Here is a 14,825-nt window from a genome sequence, read left to right on the forward strand (position 1 = left end):
GGAGATTGAATATGCAATTTTCTTTCACCTTGCCAAGAGCTGCCCCTGGGCTGTGCCTGGCCTAAATTTTTCCTTTTACCATCTCTGCCTTATCCGGCCCTCCCACCTCCCTTCCATTCTTTCCAGAAAATTACCTTCAAAATTGATTTCCACTTTTACAAACAAATATAATGGGAACACAGGAAAAAACTTGGGCCGTGATGAATTAGGGCTGTCAGGTGCTTCCAGGTCTCCTTTGCTTTTGTTTTACTGCCCGATCTGCTCTTTGTTTTTCCAAGGGCTGGAATAGCTGCCCCCATCCACTAAGTACCTGACCTCCAGGCCACCAGGCCTCAGTCCCCAAACCCCTCAGTGGCCCATGGAGGAAGTGATCCAGGCTAGGAGACTCTATTAGCAAATTGGGTTCCCAGTGGAAGACTTAAGCCCTGCCTCCTTTCTGCTCTCTGAATGTTCTCTAACTGCCACCCCTAGAGATATTCCCCATGGATGCCCATATCATATTCCCTCTGGCCCTCATACCTCTTAAAGTCCAGACCAGCTGCAATCCTCTACCTCCTCTAATGTGGGCAGGATCTGTATGTACCTCAACTAGGGCAAATAAGAGACAGACAAACACTGAGAGACCCCAAAAGAATGGCAGATAGAAGATGGGGGCTAGACCTTGAGACTGAGAGACTAGACTCCTTTCAGAAGGTCTATAAAGGTTCTGAGTGGTAACTTCTTCACAGCCTGAGAAGTATTAATTCTTAGTTTCAATTTTCCTAGCCTGGGGCTCCAGGTACCTTTAGAGACAGGCTCAGAGCCATCCACGGGTATAGTAGGATATTATCTATGGGTCCTTGGGGACTAGCACTATACACATTCCCTTTTCCAGAACCCCAGACACTTGGTGTGCTCAGGCCTGGCCTATGGCTGTCCATGATCACTGGTACTAGTGGACATACACACAATCACATTACTAATCTCTCCAAACACAAAGCTACCTCCAACACTGCATGGGTTCCCAACACCTGGCACTGTCTATCCTCTTACACCCAAAGATCTCAGAGAGGGAGAACACATGCACATATTCACATAAATAAATAGATCACATAAAAATGCATATGGGCCTATCATAATAAATGAATGTACAGGAATGTACACAGACGAACAGAAGGAATGATGCCCCCATATTAGAAAAGGGGGGTGTCTTTTATTTATCCACACACATAGGAAATGCCTGTGTACCAAGTAAAGGTGTTTATGCCTGTAATCCTAGCTACTTAGAAGAGTAAGATTGGAAGGATCAAGGTTTGAGGCCAGCTAGGCAAAAACCCCACCAACGACTAGGTGCAATGACATGTGTCTGTCATCGGGATACCTGGGAGGCTGGGGTCAGGAGAAGTGAAGTTCTAGGCCAGCCCAGTCAAAATAGTTTTTGGGACTGCATCTCAACAGAAGAAACTGGCATAGAGATACACACTTGGTAGGCTGGGAAGGTGGCTCAGTGGTAGAGCGCTTGCCTTGCATGCCTGAGGCCCTGGGTTCGATTCCTCAGCACCACATAAGCAGGAAAAAAAAAAGCCAGAAGTGGCGCTGTGGCTCAAGTGGTAGAGCACTAGCCTTGAGCTGAAGAGCTGAGGGACAGCGCCCAGGCCCAGAGTTCAGGCCCACGACTGGACCCCCCCCCCCAAAAAAAAAAGAGAGATACACACTTGCTATCTCATGAAAAGCATAAAATAGGAGGACTTCAGTCCTGGTATAGACCTGGACAAAAAGCAAAACTCGATTTCAAAATAACAAAATTCAAAGAAGGGTTGGCTCCATGGGTCAGTGGTAGAGTCCTACCTCACAAGTACAAAGCTGTGAGAGTTCAAACCCTAGTACTGCCAAAAAGAAAAGAAGGAAAGAAAAAAATACTTGTGGAGGCTAAAATATGATACATGTATGGCTCACCAGACAACCACAGAGCAAATTAACCAGTAAGGATGGACAAGGCTTGTCCCAAATACACAGGAGGAGGCTGACTGCACTGCTCCCATCCAGGTTAGCTCATCCCTGGATCAGTGAAAGGTTACCATAGTTACAAGAAGCACCACTGAGGCTAGGAAGCCAGGGCCCAAATAAATTTCTTTCTAAATAAGCTTCATTTTCCCATGAAATCTACACCTGCCAATTGCATTTCCTTTGGAAGATGTATAAAGATTCATCTTCCAAGATGGATTTGGCTCAAAACTCTAGATCTATGATCTCATTAAATCCTTTCTAGTCTTCAGGCAGTAAGTATTGTTACTATCTCCATTTTACAGATAAGAAAACTGAGCTGAAGCAGGTTAACTGACCCAAGGCCACACAGCAAGTGAGTGGTGCTATGATTCAAACCCAGAGCTCACAGTCTTCCGGAGCCACTGTCCCTGTCGATGGGAGGCTCCTGGAACTATACACCAGCCTTGGCCTGGCACCTTCCTTCCTGGAGACTTTGCTGCCTTCCCTTGCCTCCTTTTAGGGCTCTGGACAAGGGCAGCACTGCTCAGTTCCATAGTCTAGTCCCCTATTTCTACTCCGAGAGTAACTTAAGCAACAATCTCTGGGACTTCTAGGTGGGACACTAAAGAAATAAATAGTGTCTTCTAGTTACAGCTTCATCCAAAACAGAAGGGAGCCATTAAGGGCAGTGACAGGATTCAGCCATTTGAAGCCATGAAACCTGCCCTCCTGCAAACGCACAACTGCACGGGCTTGGCACCACTCAACTGCACAATTCATTGTGCATCTAATTAATGGAATGCAAAACCACAGCCCCCTGCAATCCCACACATCAAAGGATGATGCTAACACACCTCCCTCACACACATCAGCAGACTCTCACCATATGACTTCATTTGGATATTTGGACAAGTTATATAACTGCTCTGTGCTTCAACACCCCAGCTGATAGATAGCAGTGCTTTGGGCTGCAGCTCAAAGCAACGGGGAGAAATAAAAAAATGAGGTTTTCTGTTTTGTTTTGTTTCCTGGCGCTGAAGATTGAACCTATAGCCTTGTGTATTAACCTGGTTATAGATAGGGCACTACAAATCTGTCCTCTAGCCTCAGAAACCAGAATATGCAACATTAGCAAATTGATGTCCCTTCAATGTCCCTAGGAATCCAACCCTAATATACCTGCCCATAATTATAGCTAAGAAATGAAGAGTACTGAATGAGGATTCTACTGACTCAGACTGATACAAAACCTAGTTTCTGGGTGCTTCATGACAGGATTTCATCTCTCCCAAGCCTGTCTGCCTGTCTCCTTCAGAAAGCCACTGGAATGCCGGGCGCTGGTGGCTCACGCCTGTAATCCTAGCTACTCAGGAGGCTGAGATCTGAGGATCACGGTTCAAAGCCAGCCCGGGCAGGAGAGACCGTGAGACTCCTATCTCCAATAAACCACCAGAAAACCGGAAGTGGCGCTGTAGCTCAAGTGGTAGAGCGCTCGCCTTGAGCTGAAGAGCTGAGGGACAGCGCCCAGGCCCAGAGTTCAAGCCCCACGACCGACAAAAAAAAAAAAAAAATAGTAATCATCTTTAAAGGGCTGGGAAGGTGGCTCAGTGGTTAAAGCACTTGCCTTGCATGCCTGAGGCCCTGGGTTCGATTCCTCAGCACCACATAAGCAAAAAGAAAAAAGCCGGAAGTGGCACTGTGGCTCAAGTGGTAGAGCGCTAGCTTTGAGCTGAAGAGCTGAGGGACAGCGCCCAGGCCCAGAGTTCAGGCCCCATGACTGGACCCAAAAAAAAAAAAAAAAAAGAAAGCCACTGGACTCCTGGGAAGTATCAAAGCTTCTTGAGTAGCACATTTCTTCAAAGAAAATCTGGGGGTTTCACACGGGCCAGAGCCTAGAAAAGAGTCTCAAGCAGCCAGCTTCCCTGTGCCCTCAGTCAAAGCTGATCAACCCTTTACAAATATCTCCATGGATATGATTGCTGCAGATACTAATAATGGTGTCCATATTCTAAGTGCCAGTGCCAATAATGTTCTGGGAATTATCTCTGCGAACACCAATAACTACTGCTGAGATTGTGGCCACAAATGCCAGCACCCATTGCAATGATTGTCCTCGCTAATGCCCACCATTGTGTCATTGTTAGGGCTGAAGAATAGTCCATGCTGTACCTAGAGGCAGGAGCCGAAGCAGCTCCTGGAGGGCAGCAAGGTGCCTGGCTTGTCCGCAGGGTATGACACTTCAAGGGAGATGCCAAAGAGCCTGAGGCCAAAGGAGGGCCAGTGTGATCAGGGTATCCAGAGTTCTCCTGGAGGGAGATATGCCTGTCCCCCCACTCCCTCTAGGGTCTAGTCCCTAGACATGCATCCGTGGCCTCATTCCAATGCCCTACAGTCCCCCAACTCAGTTTCCCTTTCACCTGCAGTCCTGGGCCAAGAGCTGAAGGACACACCTGGGTGTCTGTGCAGCCTCTGCCCAAGGCTCCTCCTGCTACTGGCCTGCCAGCTGCTATGCTACCTTGGCCTGACTGCAGTGTTGGGCTACATCATCTTGACACATAATTATCTCTCCTATTCTTAATCATCTGAGCTGCTCCCTAATGCAAACCAGACCGGCTGCTCGAAGGCCTCTGGAGTGAGAGAAGGGGAAGAGGGATGTTCAGCTTTACCTTTGTTCTCTCCTTTCCTCTCCTATCCCTTCCCACCTGAGTCCTAGGAATAAAAAATAGGGTGGATGGATTGGAAAGTGATTTAGTGGTAGTGTTTGCCTAGCATGCAAGAAGCCCTAGGTTCAATTCCTTAGTACCACATAAACAGAAAAAGCCAGAAGTGGTGCTGTGGCTCAAGTGGTAGAGCACTAGCCTTGAGCAAAAGAAGCTGAGGGACAGTGCCCAGGCCCTGAGTCCAAGCCCTATGACTGGCCAAAATATGACTGGCCAAAAAAAATGGGGGGGGGAGGTGCTGATCTCCTCCCAAACCTGATCTCCAGGGAATAGAAGTTCAGCTCCTTCATGCCTGAGGCTGGCTAAGAGGAGAGAAAGGGCAGGAGAAATCCTCCCCACCACACACACACACACACACACACACACACACACACACACACACACACACACACACACACACACACACACACACACACACACACACACACACACACACACACACACACACACACACACACACACACACAAGCAGTGCCTGGAGATTCTTGCCTCTTGCTGAGATCCATCAGGTAAATATTTAAGAGGAAACTCTGAGGCCCCGCACTGTTCTTCACCTGAAGATTTCAACCGCTTCCTACACTGTCTGCCTGCTGACATCACTGTCGCACTGCTGAGCCCCTCCACCCAGCCCTGCTCCTGTCCCTTCCTGCTCAGACTCCTTCAGGCCTACCCTTCCTTCAAAAACAAGCCCACCCTTCTTGCTTGTCCCAGTATTGGCATATAGCCTATGACCCTTACCATCTACCTGGCCTTGTCTCAACGCCCCTCTCCCTCTTTGCTGACAAAGCTACTTTGACTTTGTTGGCCCCAGAGCCTCTGGTCACAAGACTTACTTTATGAGGAAGACTTCCAGGCTTTAAGACTCCCCTCAATTATTACCTAGCCCCTTCTCAAAGAGCAGATCTTCCTGGCAGGGCCCTTGCCCTTCTCCCACCCTTCTTCCCATGCCATCTCCCAGGGCCCAGCAAGACCTCCACTGCACACCGTATCTGATAGCCTTTAGGCTCTCTGCTCTCAGTGTTTTCTGAACCCTGATAGAATGTAAGCTCCTTAAGGATAAGAATCATATCTTGTTCTGCTTGGGGACCCTCTATATCTAGCCTTTCTTGTAGCTGGTGTGCAAGAAATTCGTTGAATTGAATTGGCTCGAAACAATGAATGGGAACTGCTCAGAGAAGAGATTACTCTGTTCTGTGCCTGCCTTGCCCCACCCCTGGATGGCCACAGCCTCAGGCCAGTACTTCTCTACCCTCGGCATCCCTTCACAGCTCATCGGAACCCAAGTAGCAGAGGGCAGGCAAACCCCCAACTGCAAGCCAACCAGAGAGAGAACAGGGAGGCTTCAGTGGCCTCTCCAATCTCTTGGATATCTCATACACTAAACAAGGCAGGTGGCTAAAGAGAAACCCTTAGGGTTTGAAGCAGACTCTACCAAAGCATCCAGGGTGCCAGGGAGCTTGGCTAAGGCCTGAGTATGGGAAACCCCAGGGAGATCTGGGACTCAGGGCTGTTCACTAGGCCTCCCTTTGCCCATCAGGGGCTGCCGCCAAAACAACCACAATGAAATTTAGTGAGTGGCAAAGGCCGTGGCAGCCAAATGGGTTTGGATATTTTGGAAGAAGGAGAAATAGAGCCAGACAAGCTGTTTCCCTGTGAAACGAGGCCATTAGGGCTTCTGGAAGGAAGCCAGCACCAGGTCATCACTGTCTTGCCAGGCCCAGGCCTCTCCTATACACTCTGGCCCTTCTGCTAGAGGCCAGGGCTCTCATACTCTCTTCTCTCTGACTGGGCCTGGAGAATATAGACTGTGGCACAGAGAGACTGTGTCCCTCTCCTCTTGTTCTTTATCAAGTGGCTCCCATCAAAGACCTGTCTATGTTTAGGGTGACCACAGAAGCGATTGTCCAAATGGGACATTCTTGAGAGACAAAGAAGAGGCTGATTGGCAGAGATGCAGAGAAAACAAGAATAAATTGGAACTGGCCTGAGCTGGTGCGAAATATGGTCACCCCTCGCCCCTTATGCTGATCTTTGGAGGATTCTGTAGAGGTCATGGAAGATAGCTATAAAATCCTATACTCTGAAAATCCAGGAGGCTACCACTTCCCTGGCTGAGACTGTGGGAGAACTGGAGCAGGAAGCAGGGTCTGAGACACTGGTGTCTGTTTGCCTGCCCTGACAGCTCTGTACATTGGCCTCATGTACCAGAAGAGAACCAGATGGTCACCAAAGGACCCCTAGTGCTGGCGTATTTGAGAAAGCACCTTGTACCAAGTTCATCCCCATCACTGTCCCCTTATTTTCTTTCTTCCCATCTCCTCTTCATTCCTCATTCCCTTTAATTCATAGCTTAATAACTTGGCTATGCCTTGAGGGCTGCAGCGGAAGAAGGAGATGGGCCAGTGGGGAACTGGAGTGACATCCACTCTCATGGAGAGTCCAGCTCCATGAGGGCGGAGGAAAAAACAAAACCCACAGCCAGTGTACATGACATCACCCAGTACCTTCCAATGGGTTGGGATCAAGTGAGGACAAAGTCAGTTGGCCTTTCATCCTTGGTCACAGACCAGCTGTCCTCACAACCTCCTAAGGTAAAAGGTTCACATGTCTCCTCCTGGCATCCCATAGGGAGAGATGGGGTGTGTCTCAGCAGAAGGTGAAGCCCTTAGGGCTGAGCAGATGGTGAAGCTAGTGGCCCCACCAGCAGCCTCCCTCCCACTCTCCAGGAGCCAGCAGGGCAGTGGGGGTACCTGGGCTTTGCAACTAAAACTGATCTCACAACAGAGCAGCTGCAAGGCCAGGCAGAAACCGGAGCTCTGAGTCCAAGGACAAAGCACGCAGAGGGGAAGCCAAACCTCTTCCCTCCTCCCTACCTTCATCACGTTTCCTCTTCTCACCATTGGAGCGAGGTATCCCTAGGATCCCATTGATGGAGTAGGATCCCACTGGGTCATTGGAGGCGCTGGAAACAGGAGGGGAGGCAGTGCTGGGAACTGGACAAGAAGAAGAAGGAAATGTCATCAGGATAACAGGTGTGATCTCAGGCCAAAGCCCCACGGCTGGGGGAAGAAAGAAGCAGAGGACAGAAGGAGGGATGAGGAGCCTAGATTCCCCTTCTTCCTGAGGCTGAAGGGAGGAAACATCGACTTGCGCAGTTTAGGCTGTTATTCCTTCTGTTCAGCCCATACAAAGTAGTGACCAGTGAACTCAGGCTTCTGTAACCTATGGGTTTCATTGGGTCCTGGAGCACATTCTCTGTAGATAGACTGTGTGTAGGCCCAGGAAACCCTAAGGTTGGCTTAGTTTAGAAAGTACTTTGATGGCTTTCTAGGGAGCATGGGTCTTAGAATACCTTCTGGAATAGCACATCCAATTAGGGTCTGGGCAAATTCTCCCCCCCCCTCAAATCCCAGCTCATCATTCCTTTCTCCTGAGCAGAGTTTTTACCAGCTACTATTTGGAGCCTATAGCTCTGTGATAATTCTGTTTCTGACTCTGGGAATCTCAAAGCTTGTTCTAATACTTCTCAGAAGCATACAGTTTCTCTCTCCCCCCTCCCCCCTCAGTTGCTTTTGGTCTTGAAACCACTTAAAAAGTTCCTAAATTCCCCCTCAGGGGACAGACTATGACCCCATTCACTCTGCCATGGTGAGCTCAGGTACAGCCTGGTCCAACCCTCCCTCCCAGCACACGCTGTTACCTAGGCCTGGCAAACAAAGGCTCCTGCCAACTCCAGGAGGGCTGGGACCAGCCATTTCTACTTCCTGTTGGTCAAGAGAGAAGGGGATAGCTGCCAAGAGCAGTAGTAAGACAAATGTAATTGCATCCCATTTCTTTGGACTCCAGGCCTCATCTATGGTGACAATAGCATGAAGCACCAAGAGCCAAATATCAGTGTGTGTGTGTGTGTGTGTGTGTGTGTGTGTGTGTGTGTGTGTGTGTGTGTGTGTGTGTGTGTGCATGGTGATGGGAAAGTGTGCCAGCCGGTGTGTTGGCAGGACTGGGACATGCCTTTGAAAGACTCTGAGTATGAGTCAAGAACTGAGATAGGAAGGTTGGAGAGAGGCAAAAGGCTACATCATGGATGAAGCAGAGACAAAGAAATCAGGAGAAACCGTGCCCTGTGGCTCATGCCTGTATGCCTAGTGAATCAGGAGGCTGAGATCTGAGGATCATGGTTCAAAGCCAGCCCAGGGAAGGAAAAATCTGTGAGACTCTTATCTCCAATTAACCACTACAAAACTGGAAATAGCTCTGTGGCTCAAAGTAGTAGAGCTCTAACCTTGAGCAAAAAGAGCTCAAGGACAGTGCCTAGGCCCTGAGTTCAAGCCCCAGGACTGACAAAAAGAAAAAGAAAGAAAGAAAGAAAAGAAATCAGGAGAAACAGGCCAAAGGAAGAGAGACCATGAGGAAGGAAGAATGGAAACAGGGATAGATCCAGAGCCACACATACAAGAAGAGGAGGGGAGAGGAAGAAGAGAAAAGGGTTGGAAGGGGAGGTAGAGAAGAGTGAATGGAGAAGGAAGAAAGGGAGGGGAGGGAGATGACCGAGAGAAAGGGAGGGAAAGGATGCAGAGGAGGGGTGGGGAGAGAAGGGAACAAAGAGTAGAAAGGAGACCGAGGTGGGATAATTTGAAACAGAAATGGCGTAAGAAAGTAGCTATGAAAGAAAGAAGAATATACAGAATTAAAATTTTAAAATATGATAGAGCAAAAGAAAGAAGGGTAAAAAGAAGAATTACTAAAAATAAAAATAAGTTAGAGAGAGACAATATAGACTAAGATAAATCAGAGGATGGGTGGGAGGATCTCAGGGAGACTCTGGGCCTCTAGGAACTCAGGAATAGGAGGAAACATGGTGTGGGAAACAGGGCAGACCCTAGAGGTCATTGACATGGGCAGCTCCCAGGACTGGTCTGTATCTTGGCTTTTCTGGGCCAGCTTGTCTTTCCCTCCTCCCCGAGCCCTCTTACCGATGGTGTGACCAGGAGCAGTCACTCCTGTCCCTGCCCCATCCGGCGTTGGGTGGAAAGGCTGTTGAACTTTGGTCCGGATGATCCTGCAACAGCATCACAACAGTATCACACATCACACTGCCCTGGCCAGTGCCCTCCCAGGCTCCTCAGCTTCAGCCTCATCCCTTGAGTTTTGGTAGCAAAGATGGGGGGGGGGACAACTGCTCTGGTGGCTGGTTGCCCACCTTTCTTTTCCCTCCTCAATTTGACATTTTCTGGTACCAGGACCTCCTGTGGCTGGAGATCATTTTGGAGCGAGTTTTATAACTGGGACCTTATCATAGTCCTCCAGATTTGAAAAGAGGGTGCTTTTCCAATACCCCAAACTAAGGAAAGTAGAGAGGGAAGTGCTAGGCCACTGGATCTTAAGCCAAGCTCACCTCAACCAGCTAGGTGAGTTATAGGCCATGAGCCAATTCAGCTTTAATCAGCTTTTGCTGAACACTTGCAAGCTGTAGGAATGAGACCCTTGCCTTCCAGTGTTTTAAGATAGTAATCTGGGCTGGAAATGTGGTTTAGTGATACAGTGCTTGCCTAGCATGCATGAAACCCTGGGTTTGATTCCCCTTTACCACATAAACAGAAAAAGCCAGAAGTGGTACTGTAGCTCAAGTGGTAGAGCGCTAGCCTTGAGCACCGAGAGGCTCTGGGACAGTGTCCAGTCCCTGAGTATAAGTCCCAAGACTGGCAAAAAAACAAAAACAAAAACAACCTAATCTGTCATGACAATGGCAACCTGAAGATTGAATGAATGAAGGTATGTGTGTATAAGAAGAAGCACACACTTGGGTATCTGGATAGCTATTAGTGACACAGGGGAGAAAAGTGTCATCCTAGAAGCTGAAGCAGGAATCAGGCAGAGCAGGGTTAGAGAGCACCTGGAACCAGGAGACAACAAAAGTAGCCAGCTGCATGGAAAGTGGAGAACAGACCTGGCTGTGGAACGTACAGAGAGTGTTCCAGTACAAGAACAATCATCTGGATACTTTTGAGGGCTGAAGGAAAAATCCATGCAGAGGGAGAGCCTGAGGCTGCCAAAGAGACTGGAGACAGAGCAGGGCAGCGCAAGGGGGGAATGGAGCAGAGCGTTAGCCAAGCACAACAAAGCTCTGAAAAGGAGTTTTTATGGCTGTTTGCTCTCAGTAAAACAGAAGTTAGGTAATCTCTGAAGAGTTGGGGAGAAGCCTGATTACTGTGGGAAAAAAATCAGACAGTAGTTGAGAACGGTGTAGGCTCATCTACAGGAAAATTCTAGAAGGATGTTAGGCATCTCAGAAGTTGCTGCTCCTGATTTGGGACAGCACAAACTTCTAGGGTGCTGCAGGGCCTGTGGTGGCTCTGTGTGGGCCAGTGGGCTCTGGATGAAGGAGGCCAGGGAAAAGGCTGGGAGAGACAGATAACTGGACAGGCTGGTGGAGTTTCTGTCTTTGTTACCCAGGGCCCTTTGACCCCTGGGTTACTGGTACAGATTTAGCTGAGGCAGCAAGTGATGGAAAATCACTACACCCTGACAGCAGCTTGGTGGTGCATGGGAGAAGAGTTGGGCAGAGTGCCTGCTACGTTACTAATGCCGTTGGTATCCATTCACGACCTCAGGCAATGGGGCCTAGCCAGAGCTAAATGGAGAATTTAAGAACAAGAGTCATGGACGCCTGATGGCCATCCAGTGCCCATCCCATATACAACCAAACAATGTGTGGAAAATGGCCCTAGGGGTTAAAGCATAAACCAATGGCTTAGGATGACTCCTTGGGGAATTTTCCCACATTCCTCCTACTCTATCTCGAACTATTTTTCAATCTTGGCCCCACAAGTCAGCCAGACACATCTGTATTCTCTATAGCTGCAGGTAAGTTTGGCCTGGAAGGCCAGGTCCCCATGAGAGCATGAGGAAACATGGTATTGCTCCCTACTTCCCAGTAGATTTTCCTACCCAGGATGCTCTTTCTTCACTCATTTCAGATGAAGGCTTGGCCTTCCTTGGGCTTTGGCCTATACCCAGCATGGAATCTCAAGCTCTTAGATTCTCACATTCATAAGAGTATACCCTTGCATAGCAATAGGTTCCAGGCTCAGCCTGCCTGAGCTAGAATCTCAACTCCGTGACATACTGCCTGCAAAACCTTGGCAATTTCTTTTTCTCTTCTCTGTAAAATCAGGTAATATGATTATGTACTTTTCAGGCTTGAACTGAGTATTAAGTAGAATAATCCACATAAAGTGATTAGAATGATGATTGGCTCAATAAGTGCTAGCTATAATAATAATGTCCACTAGTATTATTATTCCTATAGGCAACTCCTAGTCATGGCTGCTTTCATTTAAGGCTGAGCTGGAGGAAGGCAGGAGGCCTCCCTACTCAATATGCCCCAGCCTTGTAGATACAGATGCTATTGAGACTCTTGGAAGAGCATGGAAAAGATAAGAAACAGCTATAGCAGGGGTTACAGGATAACCCCCAAAAGAGGCTGCATTAGAAAGAATCCCAAGAAGACAGACTGGGTTCTGGATCACACATGGGGACACGAGGACGAATTCTAGAGAATCTAGGAGGTGGCAGGAGGTGGGGGTACAGGTGTGTGGTGGGGCTTTAAAGGATGATAAGACTGGTAGTGAGGTCAATTCTTCTTCAGTTAAAATCCCAGGAAGGCTCTACCTCCATTACCTTGGAAACCGAAACATGTTCACTGCCTCTGTAAATTTGAATGGAAGGCTCAGCAACAGTCTATCAAACTTGTGAAGACAGAACAGAGACGGGGTCTCAAACCATTCAAGATAGCTCAGAGGAGACTCGCATCATCTCTATTTGCACCCTTTTCTCCTTCTTCCTCTCATGGTTTACTTCTTTGTCTCTCCCTCTCCATCTTTTTCTGCCCTTCTCTCCATCTCCCTCTCTTTGTCCATCTGTCCATCTCCTTGCACCCTGAAGTCCCACTATGGCTGTGTGAGTTTATTGATTTCTGGGAGCTGGGGGAAAGCAAGAGGCAGGGCTGGGGTGCAGTCTCCAGGATGGAAATAGAAGGCTATAAATTATTTGTGACAGGAAAGCAATAGTGGCAGAGTGCTGAGCACAAGTCCTGTGTCACTATTAGATTCCTTTTAGCCTGATGACACTGTAAAAAAGGTTAAGTGTCTGCTGGAATCGTACACCTGGGGGGCCGGGGCAGCCTGGGAGCAGAACAAGCCAGTGAGAGCAGGTATATCAATTCTCCAGGCCAATAATATTCCTCTCATTGATCGCCACGCAAAGTTCAAAAATCTCATTACAGCCAGGCAGACCGGGAACTTTTTACAAATCAATACAATGATATAATGTATGTATACTTAGTACAAATGTATCTATTCATCTATCCATCCATCCACGGTCTGCCTCAGGGTTTCCAAGTTAACCTACCCATCATATTATGTTATGTTATGTATGATATTATATTGTCTCACATTATATGATAATAAATGGTGTGCAAAAACTTTCCCTGAGGTAGAAACAAGAAGAGGTCCTATTAGCATTGAGGTGACCTCAGACATCTCACCTTGGAGGGAATGAGGTGACAACATTTCCAAGATTAGGCTGATCAGGACTTCAAGGAGCTATGATTCTTCAACAGAGGCTCCAGTCATAAAACCTACTGTCTACTAAGTATTTCCTATGTGCTAGACAATGTTCTATTTGTATTTTGAATAAGTAATTCGTTTAATCTTTACATCACCCATTTTACAGTCAGGGCATATTATAATTTGCTTACCATCATCCATTTATCAGTGGCAAATCTGACAGTTGAATTTAAGTAGACTAACTTTAGGCCTCATACCTTCACTCACTGATCTATACTACTTTCAAAAGCAGACACTCAAAAGTCCAGAATTCAAACTCCTGGATTCTTGCCTCAGTCCCATGTTCTGAGAGATGCAGGGTAAGGCTCTCCTTCAAACATCAGAATTTCTCACTGGAGAATGGGAACAATGATATTGGCTGGAGCCAGCCAAGAACAATATGTGTATATGATATCTCCAAGCATGTACCCATGAGATCCTGCCTAGCTGCCTGGAACAAACTGTCTTCCCAACTTGGTAATTACTTCTCAGAAGAACAGAAAGAATGGGCTACCTCAAACTTGTTTATATCACTAGTTTGCTCAAAGGGCCATGGGAGCAAAATGTCAAGAATCTACATGCATCTGCTATATACATGTATACATCATATAAAGCAGCTTATTCTAGAGTAGACAGTCTACTTCAAGGTCTAAAAGCAAAAAATTTGAATCTATGGCAAGGGGAAAAAATCCTCCCTGGTTTGGAAAAATTAAAGGAACTCTCAGATAGAGAATGTTTCAGCCTAGCTGGCCCTATTGCCACTGAGCCAGACAGGTGGTAGGCGGGACCTCTGCCAATGACTTCAAGCTGCTTGAGTGTTCTACACTGGATCGTTCTAAAACTGTATTTGCTCCAGCAAAGGATATTCTACCCTCTGAATACAGGTAATTGATTCAACTTGAATCTTTGAGAGCTGCCTTTATCAGAACTGTATGCTTGGCTTGGCCCTGAGGCAAGTGAGCAAACAGCTAGAGACTTTCCATAGCAAATCGTCAGGGAGATGTCGTAGATCACCCAGGAAGTCTTTATGTTTCCTGAAAGTGGTGTCTATTCCTGAGAACTCTAAGAAACTGGAATCTTCCCCTCTGTATATAGTATATACTGTTTCTATAGGAAACAATAGTCATTCTACACATGACCTCCCTGTTGGTAGACCTGAGTTGCTCTACGCAACTTGCTCTTCTTATAGGCTTTGATTCTGTGGTTAAAGTAGTATAGGGATATTGTCCAGGCTTATTCACAGACCATGCAGGTTTTGGTTTGGAACAACTGACCATATGTCAGGGTTCTGTGAAGAAGCATGCCACCTATGAGAACCTGGCTACTCTTGAGAGCTGGGGGCAGGCTCTTCCATTCTGGATTTAGTTAGACACGCAAGTTCCAGGTTACCAGGGCTCTTCCCAAATGTGTCAAAAGCTTCTGTCTTTTTGCCACTTCTCAGAAGTCATAATTAAATATGAAGAAATGAAAGCTCTACCAAAAAGCTTGCAGAAGGATATCCCCAAACTATGGTCCTTGAATTAGCTGCATTAGA

The 14,825-nt window shown here is 47.4% G+C and overlaps 1 protein-coding gene across 6 annotated transcripts in view; it reads right to left on the reverse strand.

Moving 5' to 3' along the window:
• Pax2 (paired box 2) overlaps nucleotides 1-14,825 on the reverse strand; it is a 94,451-nt gene that overhangs the window by 43,349 nt on the left and 36,277 nt on the right. For all 6 annotated transcript variants that reach the window (XM_069995140.1, XM_069995156.1, XM_069995148.1 and 3 more), the window contains 2 exons: nucleotides 9,659-9,744; nucleotides 7,559-7,678 (listed from right to left, as the gene is read on the reverse strand). In XM_069995140.1, the coding sequence (XP_069851241.1) occupies nucleotides 7,559-7,678; nucleotides 9,659-9,744 (206 nt within the window). The remainder of the gene's footprint in view (nucleotides 1-7,558; nucleotides 7,679-9,658; nucleotides 9,745-14,825) is intronic.

This window comes from Dipodomys merriami, unplaced genomic scaffold (assembly GCF_024711535.1).
Source record: "Dipodomys merriami isolate MVZ:Mamm:240054 unplaced genomic scaffold, mDipMer1.0.p SCAF_102, whole genome shotgun sequence".
Taxonomy (NCBI): domain Eukaryota; kingdom Metazoa; phylum Chordata; class Mammalia; order Rodentia; family Heteromyidae; genus Dipodomys; species Dipodomys merriami.